The 17,409-nt window shown below is 34.5% G+C and overlaps 2 protein-coding genes across 3 annotated transcripts; one reads left to right on the top strand and one right to left on the bottom strand.

Annotated features, from left to right (window-relative positions):
• The first annotated feature begins 245 nt into the window (after positions 1-245).
• Positions 246-9,166, top strand: LOC11415562 (conserved oligomeric Golgi complex subunit 6). The gene is made up of 11 exons (XM_003612426.4): positions 246-536; positions 659-711; positions 2,024-2,171; positions 2,277-2,384; positions 4,419-4,486; positions 5,427-5,550; positions 5,824-5,970; positions 6,461-6,724; positions 6,807-7,091; positions 7,581-7,727; positions 8,438-9,166. The coding sequence occupies exons 1-11, from the start codon at positions 312-314 to the stop codon at positions 8,954-8,956; spliced, it is 2,088 nt and encodes a 695-aa protein (XP_003612474.1). The 5' UTR covers positions 246-311; the 3' UTR covers positions 8,957-9,166.
• A 764-nt stretch (positions 9,167-9,930) lies between these two features.
• Positions 9,931-13,851, bottom strand: LOC11415561 (WAT1-related protein At4g19185). 2 transcript variants are annotated; one of them, XM_003612425.4, is made up of 7 exons: positions 13,521-13,850; positions 12,630-12,692; positions 12,422-12,538; positions 11,911-12,202; positions 11,669-11,824; positions 11,094-11,245; positions 9,931-10,567 (listed from the first exon to the last, which is right to left on the bottom strand). In XM_003612425.4, exons 1-7 carry the CDS (start codon positions 13,709-13,711, stop codon positions 10,366-10,368), a joined length of 1,173 nt encoding a protein of 390 aa, XP_003612473.2. In that variant the 5' UTR covers positions 13,712-13,850; the 3' UTR covers positions 9,931-10,365. The 2 variants fall into 2 exon arrangements, with proteins under 2 accessions (XP_003612473.2, XP_024639961.1); XM_024784193.2 differs by lacking the exon at positions 12,630-12,692 and having other exon boundaries at positions 13,521-13,851.
• Positions 13,852-17,409: the final 3,558 nt, after the last annotated feature.

Below are 17,409 nucleotides of genomic sequence, written 5' to 3'. Positions count from 1 at the left end.
GCCAATTTTTTGCACTTTAAAAACTATCGGAAAAACCTATTAAAATTCTAGAGTCTGAAAATCGAAGGATATTTTTGAGTTTTGGAGGGCGTGAAAAACATGAAAGTTGGGATAAGAAATTCTCCAAAACGAATTTATAAAGCCCAATTAAACTCAGGCCAATATCCCAAACAAGAACATTAAACCGAACCCGCCACATAACAAACCGGTTCACCTCGAACCGGGTCTAACAAACAAAACGAAAAACAGACCAATGAAGCATCTTCGTTAGATCAAAGATCTGAATCGCTAACGGAGAAGAAGAAAAGAGAATGGGAACGACGGTGGCCGGTTTAGCACCAGGACTTTCCCGGAAACTGAAGAAGGTTCTAGAATCACGAATCGATACACCAGATCTCTTATCTTCACTCAACACTCTCTCTTCTTTCTACGACGATAACACTCCTCAAGCTCGCCGTAACCTCCGATCAACCATCGAAAAGCGTTCTCTCTCCATTAATCACGAGTTTCTCGATGCTTCGCATGCCGCGCAACTGGTAATTGCTCTTCATGCAGTTAGTTCAGTTGATCTTGCGGTTCTGAATTCTGATCCGATCTGGTTTAGTTCATTTCAGTTCGGTTTGATTTGATTTTCGATGTGTTTGATTTGATTTGTTAGGCTTTGGATAGCGTGGAGAATGAGGTGAATTCTCTTGCGGAATGCTGTGATAGGTGAGGTTTCATGTTTTGAAGTTTTTTTTAGTTGTAACTGTAATTCGTTATTTGTTTGGATGATATTAGAAGTGAATGTGTGTGATTTGATTCTGAAATGTTGTTAACTGAAGGTTAATTTCTGTGACTAGTAGTGATGTTGAATTGGATTTGATTTTGATTCGTTTCACTGAAAATGATTATATGGATGTTAATCACTTTTTGTTTAAGTAATTGGTTATGAAATGTCGAATGTGTGTTTTATAGGAAATACTTATTGTTAATAGGTTTGTATATTAGTTAACTAGTAAAGATCATGTGTTACTTTGCACGGATGTGGGGAAAATATGGCGGGAAACAAATGTGTGAAATTTCGTCATGTGTCACTAGGGGAACAAATTTCTTCAAACGTATATAGACGCTGAATCAATTATTCAAAATTGATAAAAGTAGGAAATCATGATTTACTTATCATTTTCCATCCAAGTAAAGAAGCTTGTGGTAGAAATTTATGATTTTGAGATATAGCGGAAGTGTCAATAAATGCTTGTTCGGTGTATTGGAGTTGATTATGATTTTTAGAACCGGTTTGTAGGAGAATGAGGTTTGATTTTGGAAATTGCTGATGTTTGATTTGTTGAACGATGTCCATAACATAATTAAAAAACTGTACGGTAAGTATTTCAATTGCTATATCCTGGGATTGTAAAATGCAGGTAAAGGAATGCATTAGAGGAGATTGTTTATTGTTTGTATTTATATCACTACATAGCTATTTCTACCCGATGCCTTTTATTATGGATGCTTTCCGCTGATGAAAAAATGTTTCATTTGCTAGAAATAAGTTAAAAAGGATACTGTTGGAAAAAAAGATAAGATGCCCAGTCTGTAGTGTGTGCTTAGTAAAAGCTCTTGTTTATGTTTATAGTGACGTTAAATCACTTAATACGATGTTCTCTGGATTATAGTGGGTAATTTGGCTGAAATTATTAAGAGTAGCGTGCTAAATTACGCAGAATGCAGTTCCATAGTATCTAGCATGTTAGAGCTGAGTGTGGTTTGTGGTCAAGACATTTGATTTATATATTTAGTGTGAGGTGCTGGCATAACCTTTCAATTTTGGTTTTGTAGTGCAAATTTAGAAATATTAGTTTTCTAAATCATGTTCTGGTTAGCACTTAATTGGGGTTAGGATTTTACGTTTTGCTTTATAGCATATCATGTTTCCTTTTGATAGTTAAAATTGTCATGTATTGTTCTTTTAATGAGAATGGATTGTATTTTTCTAGCCTAAAGATCTTTGAATAAAATTTTGGGTTCTATATTTTTACAGGATAGCAAAGGCTTTGGATAGTTGTAGTGCTAGCACCAGTGACATTATAAGTACCACAGAGAGGCTCAAACAAGAACTTGAAACTACTACGCAAAGACAAGAGATTGTGACATGTTTCTTACGTGATTATCAGCTCTCTCCTGAAGAGGTTTGAATTATTGTTTGATGTTTTACCTGTTATCGACCCCATGGCTTTGTGAATCAAATAAGTGTGTTATATTCTTGCTTAAAATTAATTGTTGATCATCTGTAGATAAATGCACTTAGAGACGAAGATCTGAATGAAAACTTTTTCAAGGCACTATCTCATGTTCAAGAGATCCACGCCAACTGTAAAGTGTTGCTTAGGACACATCATCAGGTAATATTCTTGTCCTCTTTATCCCCCGTATTATATGTGCAATTCTAAACCTGATATCCGAAGTCTGGACTCTCGATCCAAAATGTCCATTTGATTATGAGTTTAGTTAAGTGGTAGTTCTGCTAGCTGGACTGGAAATTTCCGCAAATTTTGAAATATCATTAGAGTTGATTGCGAAAAAGACTTGTGTTATATCTAGAATTTAGATTATCCATAGATATTCTTGTAGAATTGGAGAAGAAGGTGGTAAGTCTAATGGCTGCATAAGTCCTGTATTCTTATTCATGATTTCACATCAGTTAATCCTTAGGCCAGAAATAATGGTACTGGTTAGATAACATCACCTGAATAGTGACTTTAGGATTTGAAATCCTAAGTCACAAGTTTACTTGAGTCACATACTACTTCCATTATTACCAGCCATTGTTGGTTTGAAAGAGGGTACATTTCTTGTTTTTCATAGTGCCAGTCTCGAAACGAGGATCACAAGGTCATAGAGTGAACTTGCAACCAAGTGATCTCTAGGATAACTGGCAGAAAGAGGCCACATTTATGTTGATAGTGTCCGCAATCTATTATTGTAAAAATTACTCTAAATTAATGTGGCTAATAGAAATATAAATAATCAGCCCCCACAATTATCAAATAAGAATACATGTATTTGTAAGTCAATATACTGTAAAAAGTAATCTAATGTGCAGGAATCTCATGATTAGACTTCAGGAAACAATTTCAGAGAAAAAAAAATACTTTATCTTTTCTTGAGAATAGCATACTACTGTTGCTTGATACTATCTCCGTCCCTAAATATATGACCCTGTTGGCTAGATTCTTTTAGAGGTTTGCATATTTATGTTACTTGATACCATCTCCGTCCTTAAATAGAGGGCCCCGCTGGCTCAATTACGGAAATTAAAAAGAAATGGTCGCAGTATTAAATTTCTTTACAATTTGTATTGTTTTTCAAAGTTTTCCCTTTAAAAGGGAGAATTAATTAATCTTCCCATCATAGTACTAGCTACAAAAGAAGACCTAAAGTAATTAGGTGTATTTTGGTAAAGAAAGAATTAATGCATTTAAAAATTTGAAAGGAGTCGTATAAAAAGGGACAAGTATATATTGAAATTTATTTAATATACAAATTGTTGAAGGATAAACACCACTCAATAATAAAGTAAAACTTTACTGCACAACTATACGACTTCCAATGTTGTATGAGATTGAATATTAGGTTGTATTGTAATGAGCCAACAAAAAAGTGTCACAAAGATGAAAACGTTCGAGCGGATGAGGGGTCATACCAGAGAAGAAAGGATTACGAATGCAATTACTTGAGAGAAAGTCGGGATGGTGGCCATTATAGGAAATATGGTAGAGTATTGTCCTTTGTGGTTTGGAAATGTGTGGCGAAGACCCATAAAAGCACCAGTTGGGATGAGAGTTGGCCTGGTGGTGGAGAGTCTAATAGTTAGAGGTACACGGCGATCAAGAAAAACTATACGACGAATCATTAAGAGATATTTAGTTAAGGAGGTCATCCTTGAACTTAATACATGTTAGAGAATTATGGCAACCTTACCTTATATTTGCAAGAGGCTAACTCCACATATGATTTCTGCAAGTGTCACATTGTTTCTGTCATGTGACTCGAGATCATGGGTTCAAATCGTGGAATCAGCCTCTTGCGAATATAAGATAAGGATAACTATTAACTACAATAGATCAGCAATAGGTCCGACCCTTCCCTGTACCCTGCTATTGAATGAGCTCTATAGCACCAGGTTGTTCTATTTTTTATTTTTTTGTCTAGGTAGCCAATCACACCTAGTGGGATAAGGTTTGGTTGTTTTATAAATTATTGAAGCAGCTGTGTCTATTGTTTCTGGTCAACAATTGTTGTATGTTCCTTCCGCATCAAAGTTTTGGCTTTGTATTGATCTTGTTCAGGCAGAAGTTTTTCCCATACTTACCTTCTACTTTATCAGCTTAAAATAAAATGGCAACTTTTACTAAACTCGGGAATTTCATTTGCAGCGTGCTGGTTTAGAGCTAATGGATATGATGGCGGTGTATCAAGAAGGAGCTTATGAGCGCCTATGCAGGTGAAGAATCATCTACTTCAGCATCATATAGCTAGAGTATGCTTTGTTTTTCATCCATGTGATACGCACACACACGTGCGTGAAGTGTGAATTTTTATCTTTGTACTTATTGTTGATATAAATGCCAAAGATAGATATTTTTCATTTGATATTCTTAAAGTTCTTACAAGTTGTGTCTTTCTATTGAGATCTGATCGGCATGGTAGTCACAATCACAGTTTACCTCATGAACAGTTTATTTTGCCATGTGCTATTCAGATCTCATGCAAAATCGTTTTCTGCATTGAGTCAGTGAAATCACCTGGGAAAATCGCAATCAATAATCAGTGGAATCTTCGATATTTTGCAATTCTGCATCTCAGATTTGCAACCATTTTGCGATCGGGTTGCACAGAAAACCCTACCCGCAGTCTCTTCTTTCACCTTGCGCGTAAGTTCCACCGCAGTTCCTCTTCTCACTTGTTGTGCAAAAGTCTCTATTCAGCTCTCTCTCTCTCTCTCTCTCTCTCTCTCTCCCTCTCCCTCTCCTATGTATTGTCTATCCAAGTTCCGCCTCTTCTTGTTGTTGTGTGAGATTGTGGCTCCTAATTTATTTTTGGTCGAAGGGGCTGCTAGGGTTGGAAAGTGGGGAGAAAGTAATATTGGGTTGTGGGCTCAATTCAATTCAATTTTGTTTTTACTTCTTTAGCCATTGGAGGCATTGGGCTGTATGGCCTAAACTCCATGTACTTGGAAGAAATCAAGAAAGTCTTATTATTTTCACACACACATATATATATGAATTTTATGAATATACATTATGGTTTTTTTAGAATCATATCATTTCACATTTTATGATTTTACTTGCCCTCACCAATTATGAGTACAATCTTGATTTTAACTACCTTGTTGATCGACTAGTTTGATGATATGTATAATTACTTATAGTCTTTACATCTAGGTGGGTTCAGGCTGAATGTAGAAAACTGGGTGACACTGACAATCCAGAAGTCGGTGAGCTTCTGAAAACAGCTGTACGCTACCTCAGGGAAAGATCTGTTCTTTTCAAGTATTGTGCAGAAGAGGTAATTTCTCAATGGATTTAATAACTTAATTGAAATATTAACCGTTCTAGTTTTGGTTCCATATTTCAGTTGTGATATTTCATATTCTAGTACATATTATTATCTGTTATCATGGACAACGGTGCACCATCTATTGGTGACTATGATAAAATAATTGCTAGTGAAACTCATGTTGATAATAAAATCTAAAGAATGTTTTGTTGTCAAATTGAAACTTCAATTGTCTTTACCATCACTTACTTGAGCATAATAATTTTCTTACTAATTCTGCAGGTAGCCAATATGAGACACAATGCACTATTTAGACGATTTATAAGTGCTCTTACACGTGGAGGACCTGGTGGAATGCCTCGGCCTATTGAAGTGCATGCCCATGACCCTTTACGATATGTTGGTGATATGTTAGGCTGGCTGCATCAGGTTTGTCATGAAAGCCTTATGGATGAATGCTTCTTTGCTAGCATGGTTTATATTTAAGATGTAGGGTACTAGATACAGGAGGAAAGGGGAAGAATAAAAACTTTTTTTGAATTGTGATAATGGTTTTTATGCAAAAGACTTGAGTACTATCCGTTATTTATACGAATACTAGACTCCTTGGTTGTTGTTACTAACCAAGAGAGAGAAATGAAAAATTACTTAAAAGAAAGAACAGTTTTGTTGAATGAATGATTGAAAACATAAGAGAGAGCTCTTGTCCTAGGGTTTCCCTTTCACAAAGGATTTCTCCTTTCACACAATATATTTTGGATTCAGAATGATTCCCGCCATCTTTCTACCCCCTATTTATTTGTTTATCTAATTTTTAATTTAACATATCTAAATTACTAAGATGCAATCCAAATATCAGGAGATATGTTTTCAAATATTTTAACCGTTTTTATTCATATATATTTATTTCTGCTTGCAGGCCTTGGCATCTGAACGAGAACTTGTACTTGTATTACTTGATCCAGATGCGATCGTTGATACCAGACCAACCGCAAAGCAACTCTCCAATAACTTTGAGAATGGATCTAGCAAGACAGAAATTGACTTGATGTTTGTTCTTGATAGAATTTTCGAAGGAGTATGTCGGCCGTTTAAAGTGAGAGTTGAACAAGTTTTACAGTCACAACCAAGTCTTATAGTCTCCTATAAACTCAGTAATACACTTCAGTTTTACTGCTACACCGTGAGTTGTCGTCTCTATTTTCCCCCCCTATATTAGTAATCCTTAATTTTATTAATCTTGACTACTTCTTATGGTTTTGTAGATCTCAGATTTACTTGGGCAAGAAACTGCTCTTTGTAACACGCTATGGTCTCTGAAAGATGCTGCTCAAAAAACATTTTTTGATATTTTGAAAGGCCGTGGGGAAAAGCTTTTACGATATCCCCCACTTGTTGCTGTTGATCTTTCTCCTCCCCCGGCTGTAAGAGAAGGAGTGTCTGTACTTCTTGAAATAATTGAGAACTACAACAGCATGATGATTCCTGCTTCTGGCCAAAAACCTGTTTTTGATCCGGTTATATCTGCTATATTGGATCCAATAATTCAGGTTTGTGTTTTTTAATCTGATTCCTGGATTTGAGTGCAATACCATTCAGTGTAGTCATTAAAGAAAATGATGTGAAAATGTGAACCTTATTTAAAATTGACCTATGTTATATCTTAGGGTTACTTAATGGTTTCTCAACTTGGTAGCTATCTAGATGATGCAAAATATTTGCAAAGGTGTTGCAAAATATTGCTATTATTTTAAAAAATTCTGAGCTAAATTATCTGTTTGCACTATTTTAAATCTGTTGCATACATGACATTCCTTGAAGTATTTTTGGGCAATATTGTTCGTTCTTGCTTGCTGATTTAATAACTCATGCTTACATAATCTCTGAACTCGATGCTTTAGTTCTGACCTCAAGGATCTCTAAAACATCCAATTTAAAAAGACAGTTCTAGGATACTGGCTATTCATTTTAGAAATCAACTGGCTGTATTTTCAATGAAATCAGTGGATATCATAGCTTTTGCTTCCTACTTGTTGCAGATGTGTGAACAAGCAGCAGAGGCACACAAGTCAAAGGGAGTTGGAAACTCATCAAGAAGAAGTAGGATGAGCTCCGACTCTGGTCAACTAACTAAATCATCAGTTGACGCAATCTTGTCAAATAGCCGCACTGCTTCATCATCACTGGTCTGTTCTTCCTCTCTTTTCTAAAAGGAACACTTGTTTTTCCTTCTCTTTTGGGTTGTTATACATTTTTGCTTTTTGTAGGATTTTAATATTTTATTATTTAATGCATTTCAGCTTTTGATACGACCATTATTTGTGTGCATTTTAGTAATTTATTATTCCCACTTTATCAACAAAAGATGTTGCAATGAACTGCAATATATATGGTATTTGGCTGCATGAGTCCAGGTCCCACTTTAAAATTAGTCATGCTAGAAATTAAGTAAAAAAATTAATTTGGAATCAAGAGAATAAAATTGAAATAGATCTATAATTTTATTGTTTTTTTTTTTTAAAGAAACAATACACCAAAATGGTGGGACCCCTTCCCGGACCCTGCGTATGCGGGAGCTTTACGGTGTATTATGGTGTAAATGTAAAATCATGTTGATCAACATATAAAGTTCGTTGATCCATGTCCAAATAAAACATAAGACCACAATAATTAATGATGTGTAATTGGACTGACAAATAAAGTGGAACAAATTAATGGAAAAACTTACAGCATGTGGGAACATGACATGATCAATCTCTGAAGTTTACTGATTTGTTCCTGTAAGAACTTTTTGCTTCTGTAAGACTAGTGAGACACCCTCAAAGATTTTTGCAGACTAGTGAGACACCCTCATAGATTTTGCAGACCTGTCTTAACCTATGACGTGTTTTTGCAGACTAGTGAGACACCCTCAAAGATTTTTCTCATTAACTGCTTGAGTGCTATTCAACAACCTCTATCTGGATATGAGGTTGCTGATGAGTATGTGAAAAGGCTTGGAACAATGATAGATAATCAATTGCGTGTTCTTGTCGAGAAAGAAGCTGATGCAATCTTGAGAAGATGTAATTTATCAGAAAAGATGCCCCACTTCCATAATTCAATCCATAAGGATGGGGACAATGAAGTTGGTACCCCACTGGCTGAACTGGAAGACACAAGTCCAGCCGTTCTATCAGAGAGCTTGAAAGCTCTGTTTGGTCTTATTTTGGGAAGTGAAAGTTCCCTGCCTGAGTTTGAGCAAATACAGGTTCCAAGGTTGCGGTCTGAAGCTTCTATAGGCGTGGCCAGGTCACTGGGTGAAGCTTATGAGCTTATTTATAAGGCTATTATGGAACCCAAGAATGGCTATCCAGATCCCAGGGCGTTGGCAAGGCATCCCCCCAATCAGATAAGAACTATATTAGGGATATAAATTCTATTTCTAGTGATATGTTTTACTCCAATCCTGCTCATTATGTTTGTTAATTACGTAAATAACATTTCTTCTCTCTTGACATTTGAAATTGTATTATTATACAACAAAAGATTTTTGTGATCTATTTTGAACTCTTGAGATACTGAACATTATTGGATTCTATTATTTTTGTCGGTAATGAAGTAATAATAGATTCTCCTTATTTGATTCGAGGGAATGCTTAAGTTTCAAAAATCTCTTGTTTTTAATTTTACCTATAAATATTTAGTGTAATGGATTTCCCCTTGCTTTGCTTGGGCCCCTAAAGAAGCATGTGAACTTGCTTGCAAGGTATCAGGGATTCTAGTTTTGCGCCCCTAAGCCACAATTCTGATAATATCAGGTTAGCATATATATATAATCCGAGTGAAGAAAAAGAAGTATAAATGGCAACCTTAACATCAAAATTAAAGCATGTTAGTGAACCATAACCAAAATAAATTTAACAAATTAACCAAGCTGTATATATCTTGACAGCCACATGTTGGTATTGTTACTACTTCTGTCAAACCCTTGTAAATATTGGGCGAAATTCTGCTTTCATATGAGGCAATCTTGTGTGTATTAGTATCTCATATTGAGTTACTAATAAGGGCGGATGAATAACTCATTTGGTTTGAGCAAAGGGTTAGAGGAATTGATAAACCGAGGATCAAACTTTCGGGAAGGAGAAAATAATAACTTAACAACTAGTTAGTAGTGTTGGCCGTTTTAAAAAAAAGTTATGCTTAAGTAATTTTTCTCAAGTTTACTTGTTTTTCGGGATAAAATTTAACTAAATAAAATAAAATACAAAACTTAGGTGCAATTCCTTAGATGTTTTTTGTATGATTTTTAACTAAATATTTTTTTTTTTTGTTATAATAACAAACTGAGAAAATTATGGATTTAATGAAATCATGAATAAGTTTAGTTAAAAACCATATGGAAAATACAAGGAAATATCACTAAGTTTTGTCCTAAAATAAAATAGGTTACAGGAAGAAAATGGATTGAAATGCAGATAGTTTTGTCCTATTATGAGGATGCTACCCTCTAGGTAGATTATAACATTGCATTCAACAATAACCTCAACAAAAAAAACTGCATTTAACAATTAACACTGACATTTATCCTAAAACAACATTCAACATAGATTGCATTTTATGATTTAGAGGGCGAGTCTTTGTACAATGACAAGGTTTATGAGGTCGAGCCTTTGTACAATTACAAGGTTTATGTCTTGTGATCTAGAAATCACACATTCAAATCCTGAAAAAAACTTATTTCTCTGCTTGTAGAGGTAAGGCTGTGTACAATTACTCTTCCCAAACTCCACTTGGTGGAAACCTCGTGCACTGAGCCGCCGATATTATATGATTTATCTTTTAACCACATGATCTTGCGGCTGTGGATGCACTGGAGGACCCCGGAAATATATGATCTCTTTGGTGTGCACTTTTTTCATGAATAAGTGGTTCAGAAACCCAAGAGTCATGAGAAGAAATTTCAAGAGTTGCCTGTCTTTCTTTATAAGATGCCCAGGTAACACCAAAGAGACCAGCAATGATCAAAGACCCCCCTATGATACTGTTGTCACATGGAGAATAAAAATGAACCAATAAGAAATTTCTTGGTAACATAATTCAGAATGAATGCTATAGAAAGCAGAAGAACTTGATTAAGGGTCTGTTTAGATTGGCATATTTGAGCTTATCTACGGACATAAGCATTTGTGAGATTATTTGAGAGAGCTTATCCGAACATCTAATGACATGTCCATAAGTTGTTGTCAGCTTATTTTCATAAGCTTTCCAAAACTTATGAAAACAACTTAGGTTAAATGAAAACAATTTGACTTTATTTTATCTTTTGTTATAGAAATAGTTTAACATAAGCCTTTTTAATATGATACACACTTATGCTATAAGTGCTTCGTTAAGTTGTTTATCAAGGAAAGGTGCAAGTTTAACTAGCTAAGGCATCTTATTAAGTCCTATCTTGCACAATTCGTTTTTGAACATAGCGTATAGCTTAGTGGTCATTAAGTCAAGTTAGAATAGAGAGCATGAATCAATCAATAATCAGAAGTAAAAGGAGCTATACTATACTATACCTTCCCAAGTAAATTGGACTTCCAAGGAATATCTGAGACAATATGGCAGCAAATCCAGGTTGAAGTGGAATGTAAAGGGCAACCAGAGTTGGCCCTAATATCTTGTTGCTCCAACACATGACTGCATAATTAATGGCAGATGTAATAGTTCCCTGAACAAATAAGAACAATATGTCACAATCCACACGTTAAAAATCACTAAATTATCTATTAGAAGATACTTCTAATAAGTATCTGTTGGAACATAGGATAATAATATCAAGATTTTCATCCTTTAGGAAAAAAAACTGAAGTTGTTTTACTCTAGTAGTTTTCATTTCTCTGTTCACTTCCTTGGGACGTATTTACCTAAATACAATTTTCAGCAACACTCTTAATATGCATTCTTGCTTAATTAATAGAAATAAACTAGAACATGCCTTATTGCCTGTGAATGTTTCAAAGAAATTTGCTTAGTGATTTTGAGGATTTTGTTCTCTAAAATTAGCCAAGCAAGACAGTGAAATGGACAAAATGATCTACAACAGAAATGGCTGATAATGGTTCATTATATTGATTTAAAATCATAGACTCACAGCATAAACAACCGCAAGTATTTCTGATTGTGTCAAAATCCAGTCAGATGACAAATTAGTCGTGAATAAGGAGACTATCGCCATTAGTACAACGCCAAAGAAGAATGAAAATGCTGTCACTGATAGATATGCAGGATACTTTTTTAGTACCTGCGCCTGAAAACAATTAGTTATTGGAAATAAGTTAAACTTGCCATTGATATCAACAGTCACTTAATGGATTTAACAAAAAAGATAGATACCTGAATGGCTAGGAAAGCAGCCATGAATGTGCAGTTACCTATCAAGAACATAACTCCAAGTTTGAAATTTTCTAATCCAAGATTCAGTAAACCAGTAATCAACCATCCAAAACCAAAAGGCTCTGGCTGACCACTGACAATTATTTCATTATGTGGTATGATCACTGGTTCGTTATATCCTATCAACGATGGACCGCGGTACAAAGCCATAAATATGGCACCAGAAACACATATAACAGTCCCTCCAACCTTTGTCAGACCTTCAAAACTCTGCAGATTCACTCTTTCTACACTGCAGACATAACATAAGATTATTAAAATGTGTCATTGCTTAATGCATAAGTGTATTGGGATAATTTTATTCATGTAGAGATTTCTGCACTACAATTATGAATGTGCATTTGTGCCTATGTGTTCTACAAAAAAATTGACTAATAATCAATTGTTTTTGATACATTCATAAGAAATACATAAAAGACTGAAAGTAGAAATTGATAAGAGTGAAGCTGACCCCATGATGACAGCAAGTAGAAAGGTAAAGACAGGAATAGAAGGCTGTAAGGCAGAGGCATAAGTTGGATTTGTATAACCTAAACCATAAAGAAACAACACCTGGCTGCCAAATATCCTGATCATAAATTAACAATGAAAATGTATCACTAGCATGTCATTAGTATTTAAGAAAAAAAGGACATGAGATGCTATAGCAAGGACCTTACCCAATTAATCCAAGAAAGAAGAATGACATGAATAGCTGCTTAGTAATGGGTGGTCTTGTCTGTCTATAGTCACATTGTATATAATTAAGAAACTTTCTATCTCAAAATAAAAGTGTACAGCAGTACAAAACATGGGGTCAAACCATTAAGATGAATTTGGTGTTAAATGATCTCATATTAGATGTGATTTTTTATGGAACAGTTGTAGCATAGATAGTTTTTTTTTTTAACAAGCCAAAATGAAATGCATTACTAACAACAGTAATTCTTCCCGCATAAGACGTGCTGAAAGAGAACACCAAAAACAGTTACAAAGTCAATGGTGCCAATATACAGAAGGCACCATCAGAAAAATAGCAAATAATTACACATGGACACCCATACAAAGAAGCGGGTCTTTCCACCGGATAGTTTAATACATGCATATATGATTTTCTATGTTAGGATATTTTGAGGTTATATCTCAGTCTGGTCCATTTGGTGGGGGGTTGGGTAGCTCAATCGGTTGGAGTTAAAGGGTAGGGAGCTGGAGGTCCAAAGTTCAAGTTCTGACAAGGAGAAAAATCTAACATAATAATTAACATACTAACATTTATCATTATTAAAAAAAGTTTAATCCATCATGTATTACTCTATATTATCTTGTAACTCTTACTAGAATAAGTCATGCTAATTGTATTTTATTGAAACCTTAGCCTCCTTTGTTCTCTTTTCTATTTGATTCTCTATATTGTTAACAATTCTTAGACAGACAATATACACGACACTCACATGTCGATATACCGAACCAGTCATTATACCACGATAATATCCATATTAGTTAAATAAGTAAATAAGTAAATAATGGTTACCGTCCAAGAAAGAGTAAGTAATGGAAGATAGCTTGCTTACCTTTCTTTGAAGAAAGCAATGGGAGAAATAATGAGGAGGGCAATGAGATCTCTATAGAAGCAGAAGACTAATTGGTTGACTCCAGCGTTAAGGGCCACCTTAGTAATGACATGGTATCCACCATTGAAAAGCTGTAAGAATGCCATGGCTAGATGGGCCTTCATCAAAGTCTCACCACCCATTGTTGCCATTACAACTCACAATTGCTTCAATTTCACAAAAATAAAACACCGATCTTATATCTTAGGAGTTAGGACCTTTGACTTGTTACGTGATAAACGTGCAAGTTTTTTTGTCATGGATGCTTCCATAGCTGAAAAAGGCAATAAAGTAAACATATGTAGTAGTCTTCTAGAAAGATAAGTTAAGACGTTAAAGAAAACTAATCATTGGTTATTTTGAAAAAATCACACCAGGTAAAAACTACAATAGAATTATAAAGACACGAAGTTGTAGATGCCATATTAGCTGAAACCTCCACATACTAATCTTTGAATATCACTCTTCTTAATTTTTTGCTGCAAAATTATTGATAATATGTTCATGTAATTCTTAAAAGAATTAATTTAATATTCCTTCGGAAAAAAAAAGAATTAATTTAATATTGAATATATTTTTTTTTATTGAATACGCATATGTAGAACAATCTATCAAATTTTTGGACCAAATTTTGTTTCTATAGTGATACTAAAGTTTTTTTTTTTTTTTTTTTGAGAAAATAGTGATACTAAAGTTAATACTCAATGATCTATGAATTACAAATTCTAATGATACTTTTAATTTTTTCGCTAGCATCAGTAATATGGTAAATTATTGCCCATTCATTGAAGGATGCACTGCATGTTGAAGAGTCTCATGTGATTGTGATTGGAGGATCATACAATGGAATTTAGTTTCTGAAACTCTTATTTTTAAATTCTTCCATTTTGTGTAAGAAACTAGCTTTCACATGATTTTTATAAAATTATATTATTTTTTCTTTGCTCCCAATTTAGTTTCTCTCCTCGAGTAATGCTAGCAACACTCTCTTTTCAACACTCTCTATTCAACACTCTCTCCCCCACTCACCTTCTTATTATTGGTTTAAAGCATGGTGGATCTTACACTTTGGAAATGGGTCCCACTAAAAGTGGTGGGTCATGCATTGGGTTCATCCAATAAGAGAATGAGTGTTGAAGAGAGTGTTGAAAAGAGAGTATCCCTAGCATTTCTCTCCTCGTAATGTAGTATCCATTTTGATCACCGAATTAAAATAAACCGACATGATCTTATTAGTTATTTCCACGCTATATTCATGAATATTTTAACACAAACACCCATGAAAGAAAGAGACGAAAACAACAAAGTTTGTTCAAATACAAAAACCAGTTAGTGAGTTTGTTCCGCTGATGGTTAATCTGTTATTCTTTCATTGATTCATTTGTGGGAGGAATTGAAAATGTTGAGACCCAACAAGCTCCAAATGAAGGATTTTAACACATTATCCACATAACTTCCTGATGCGTCCATTTTTTGTTTACCAAAATTCCTCACATCAGAATTAATTCATCAGAACCTAAAATTGAGTCATATACTTGAGAATCAAGTTCAAATCAAGACATCAGAACAATGGTTGAGACTCATACATCAGAACTATGCAACTTGTCCTTCAAGGCTCTGAATTCCACACTTGATAAAAGGAAATTTAACAAATATACTTTGGTTTGTTGTCCAAGATTCAAAAAGTCCAACCTTCTCTATAAATAGCAAATTTTTTCAGCACTTCCAAGACCAAAAGATTGCACTCAAACATGACATACTTTCTCAAAGAGTACATATAAGAAGCATATATCTTCAAAAGCAAAGAAAATACACTCAAGCACTCACACTATATCTTTATACCAATATCGGTGCAAGGAAGTTGGAAGTAGTTGAATGATCATCAAGTGGAACTTGAGGCACAGAATCCTCTATCAGTTTAGCTAACTCATGTACACCATGTATAATCCAACTATAACCATGAACAGATCCTTCAGGCATGATCAAAACAGCAACATATTGTTCCTCAAAGGGAGTTATTGTCTCCAAGGAACCTTGTAAGGTCCTTCTATGCTCCTGTATGAGATCAGGAAAATAATTTGGAAAGCTTCTTCTAGAGGACTGACACATTTTAACCGGGGCTCATATTCAGAGGAAACTTGAAGTGGTTGAAACTATGTCTCTTGATGTTAAAAAACAGAAAAAAGAGAGAGATTTAAGAATATTAAAGAGAAAGTCTCCAATTTGAGATACAGTTTTGCTTTAAGAGGGGGGATTTTCGGCAAGAGATATCAATCAATGGTAGAATCACATGGCACTGAATACCGTCCGACAATGAGAGACATCAAAATGGTCCAACAGTTCTTATGAACGACGGTGGTGAGAGACATGTAAGTGCATCATACTCCTATGAAGCACGGACACTCCTCGGATTAGGCGTGTCCGATACGACACCGACACTTGTAATTACATTGTATTATGTGACTTTTTCAAATTATTAGTTGTGTCGGCGTGTTAGTGTCCGCATCCGTGCTTCATGGTCATACTCCCTCTCCAATCCTCATTCCTTTTTAAGTGTCGCTTCTGCAGAAGAATTCTTTCATATTTATTTGTTGTTTTTAAATTTTAATGCAACATTAACTATTATTTTGTCAATATTGCAAAGGGATAAGTAGATAGAACAAGATAATAAAAAGTTAAGGGTATAATAGAAAAAGAAATGATTTCATCAAAAGTAACGAAATTTACTAGTTTTCTTATTATGTGTAAATAATATTAAAACAACAATAAGAAGGAACGGACGGAGTATTTTTACCTGTTGACTATGATGACCTTTTTATTTCGAACAAAGTTGTATAAAAAATCATTTGATTTTCTGCTATATGCTCTTTTGGAGAACTACACTGAGGTACCTCCTAGTCCAGCATGTGTGCAGCAGTGTTCATGAAGACTTCTGGAGGCGAATCGAATGTTTAAATCCAATTTGTCATCAAGAGACGATACTGTTGTGCCACAAGTTTTCAGAGACATCAGCTCTGGTTTAAATGGTACAATAAAATTCTTAAGTATTCATACCATAGTTTTGATACAAAAAAAGGCGGTTAATGTTGTTTTATTATGCTTTTACTTCCCGTGCAATTATATTGGTGAATAATCTTTTTTTCAATGCTGAACTTTTTTTCGAACTCTTTCTGGTGAATCACTTTGCTTGTTGATTTGACAGTGCTAAGGAGACAACTCAATCAACTTGATTCTGATTATGTTGAGGAATTCACTATGAAACAAAAACCTTCTGAGTCTGAATTGGTGTAACGAAATGATCCAGCAGAATCTTACATAAGAGATTTACTTGTTGCTTCTGGTTTATTCTTTGGTTCTTGGAATAAATCTTTGTTTAGAGGGGACACATATGCAAAGCCTATTAGAAATTCTGTTTTTGAAGAAGTGGAAGAATCTCATAAGAAATTGATCAAGCAGAATGAAGAAAATTCTATGAAGGATCAAACTGAGAACAAACTAGACAACAATATTTTGCTTGATTTGTCAAATGAATCACTTTCAGTTGTGGAATATAGGCTTTTGAGTGACACTCATCCACATGGTCTCACTCAAAAAAAGTCAAAGTTTTATTGGCTCTATTAACATGAACATCCAGAATGACTTCTTTAACATTACTCACATCCACATTATTAATAATGAATTGATCTGATATCATCTCTCTCAACCAAAAAAACTTATCAAGTTCCATAAGTTAATTTTCTTAAGTTAACTCATTTGTTTAGGATAAAATTGAACATAGTGATATAAAAGGGTAACATACCAACACTATTTCCAGGAAGAAATGGGATTGAAAATCAGATAGAGTTACAAA

Source organism: Medicago truncatula, chromosome 5, assembly GCF_003473485.1.
Source record: "Medicago truncatula cultivar Jemalong A17 chromosome 5, MtrunA17r5.0-ANR, whole genome shotgun sequence".
Classification (NCBI taxonomy): Eukaryota; Viridiplantae; Streptophyta; class Magnoliopsida; order Fabales; family Fabaceae; genus Medicago; species Medicago truncatula.
The sequence above is the reverse complement of the archived record's forward strand: the minus strand, read 5'-3'. Positions and strand labels throughout refer to the sequence as shown.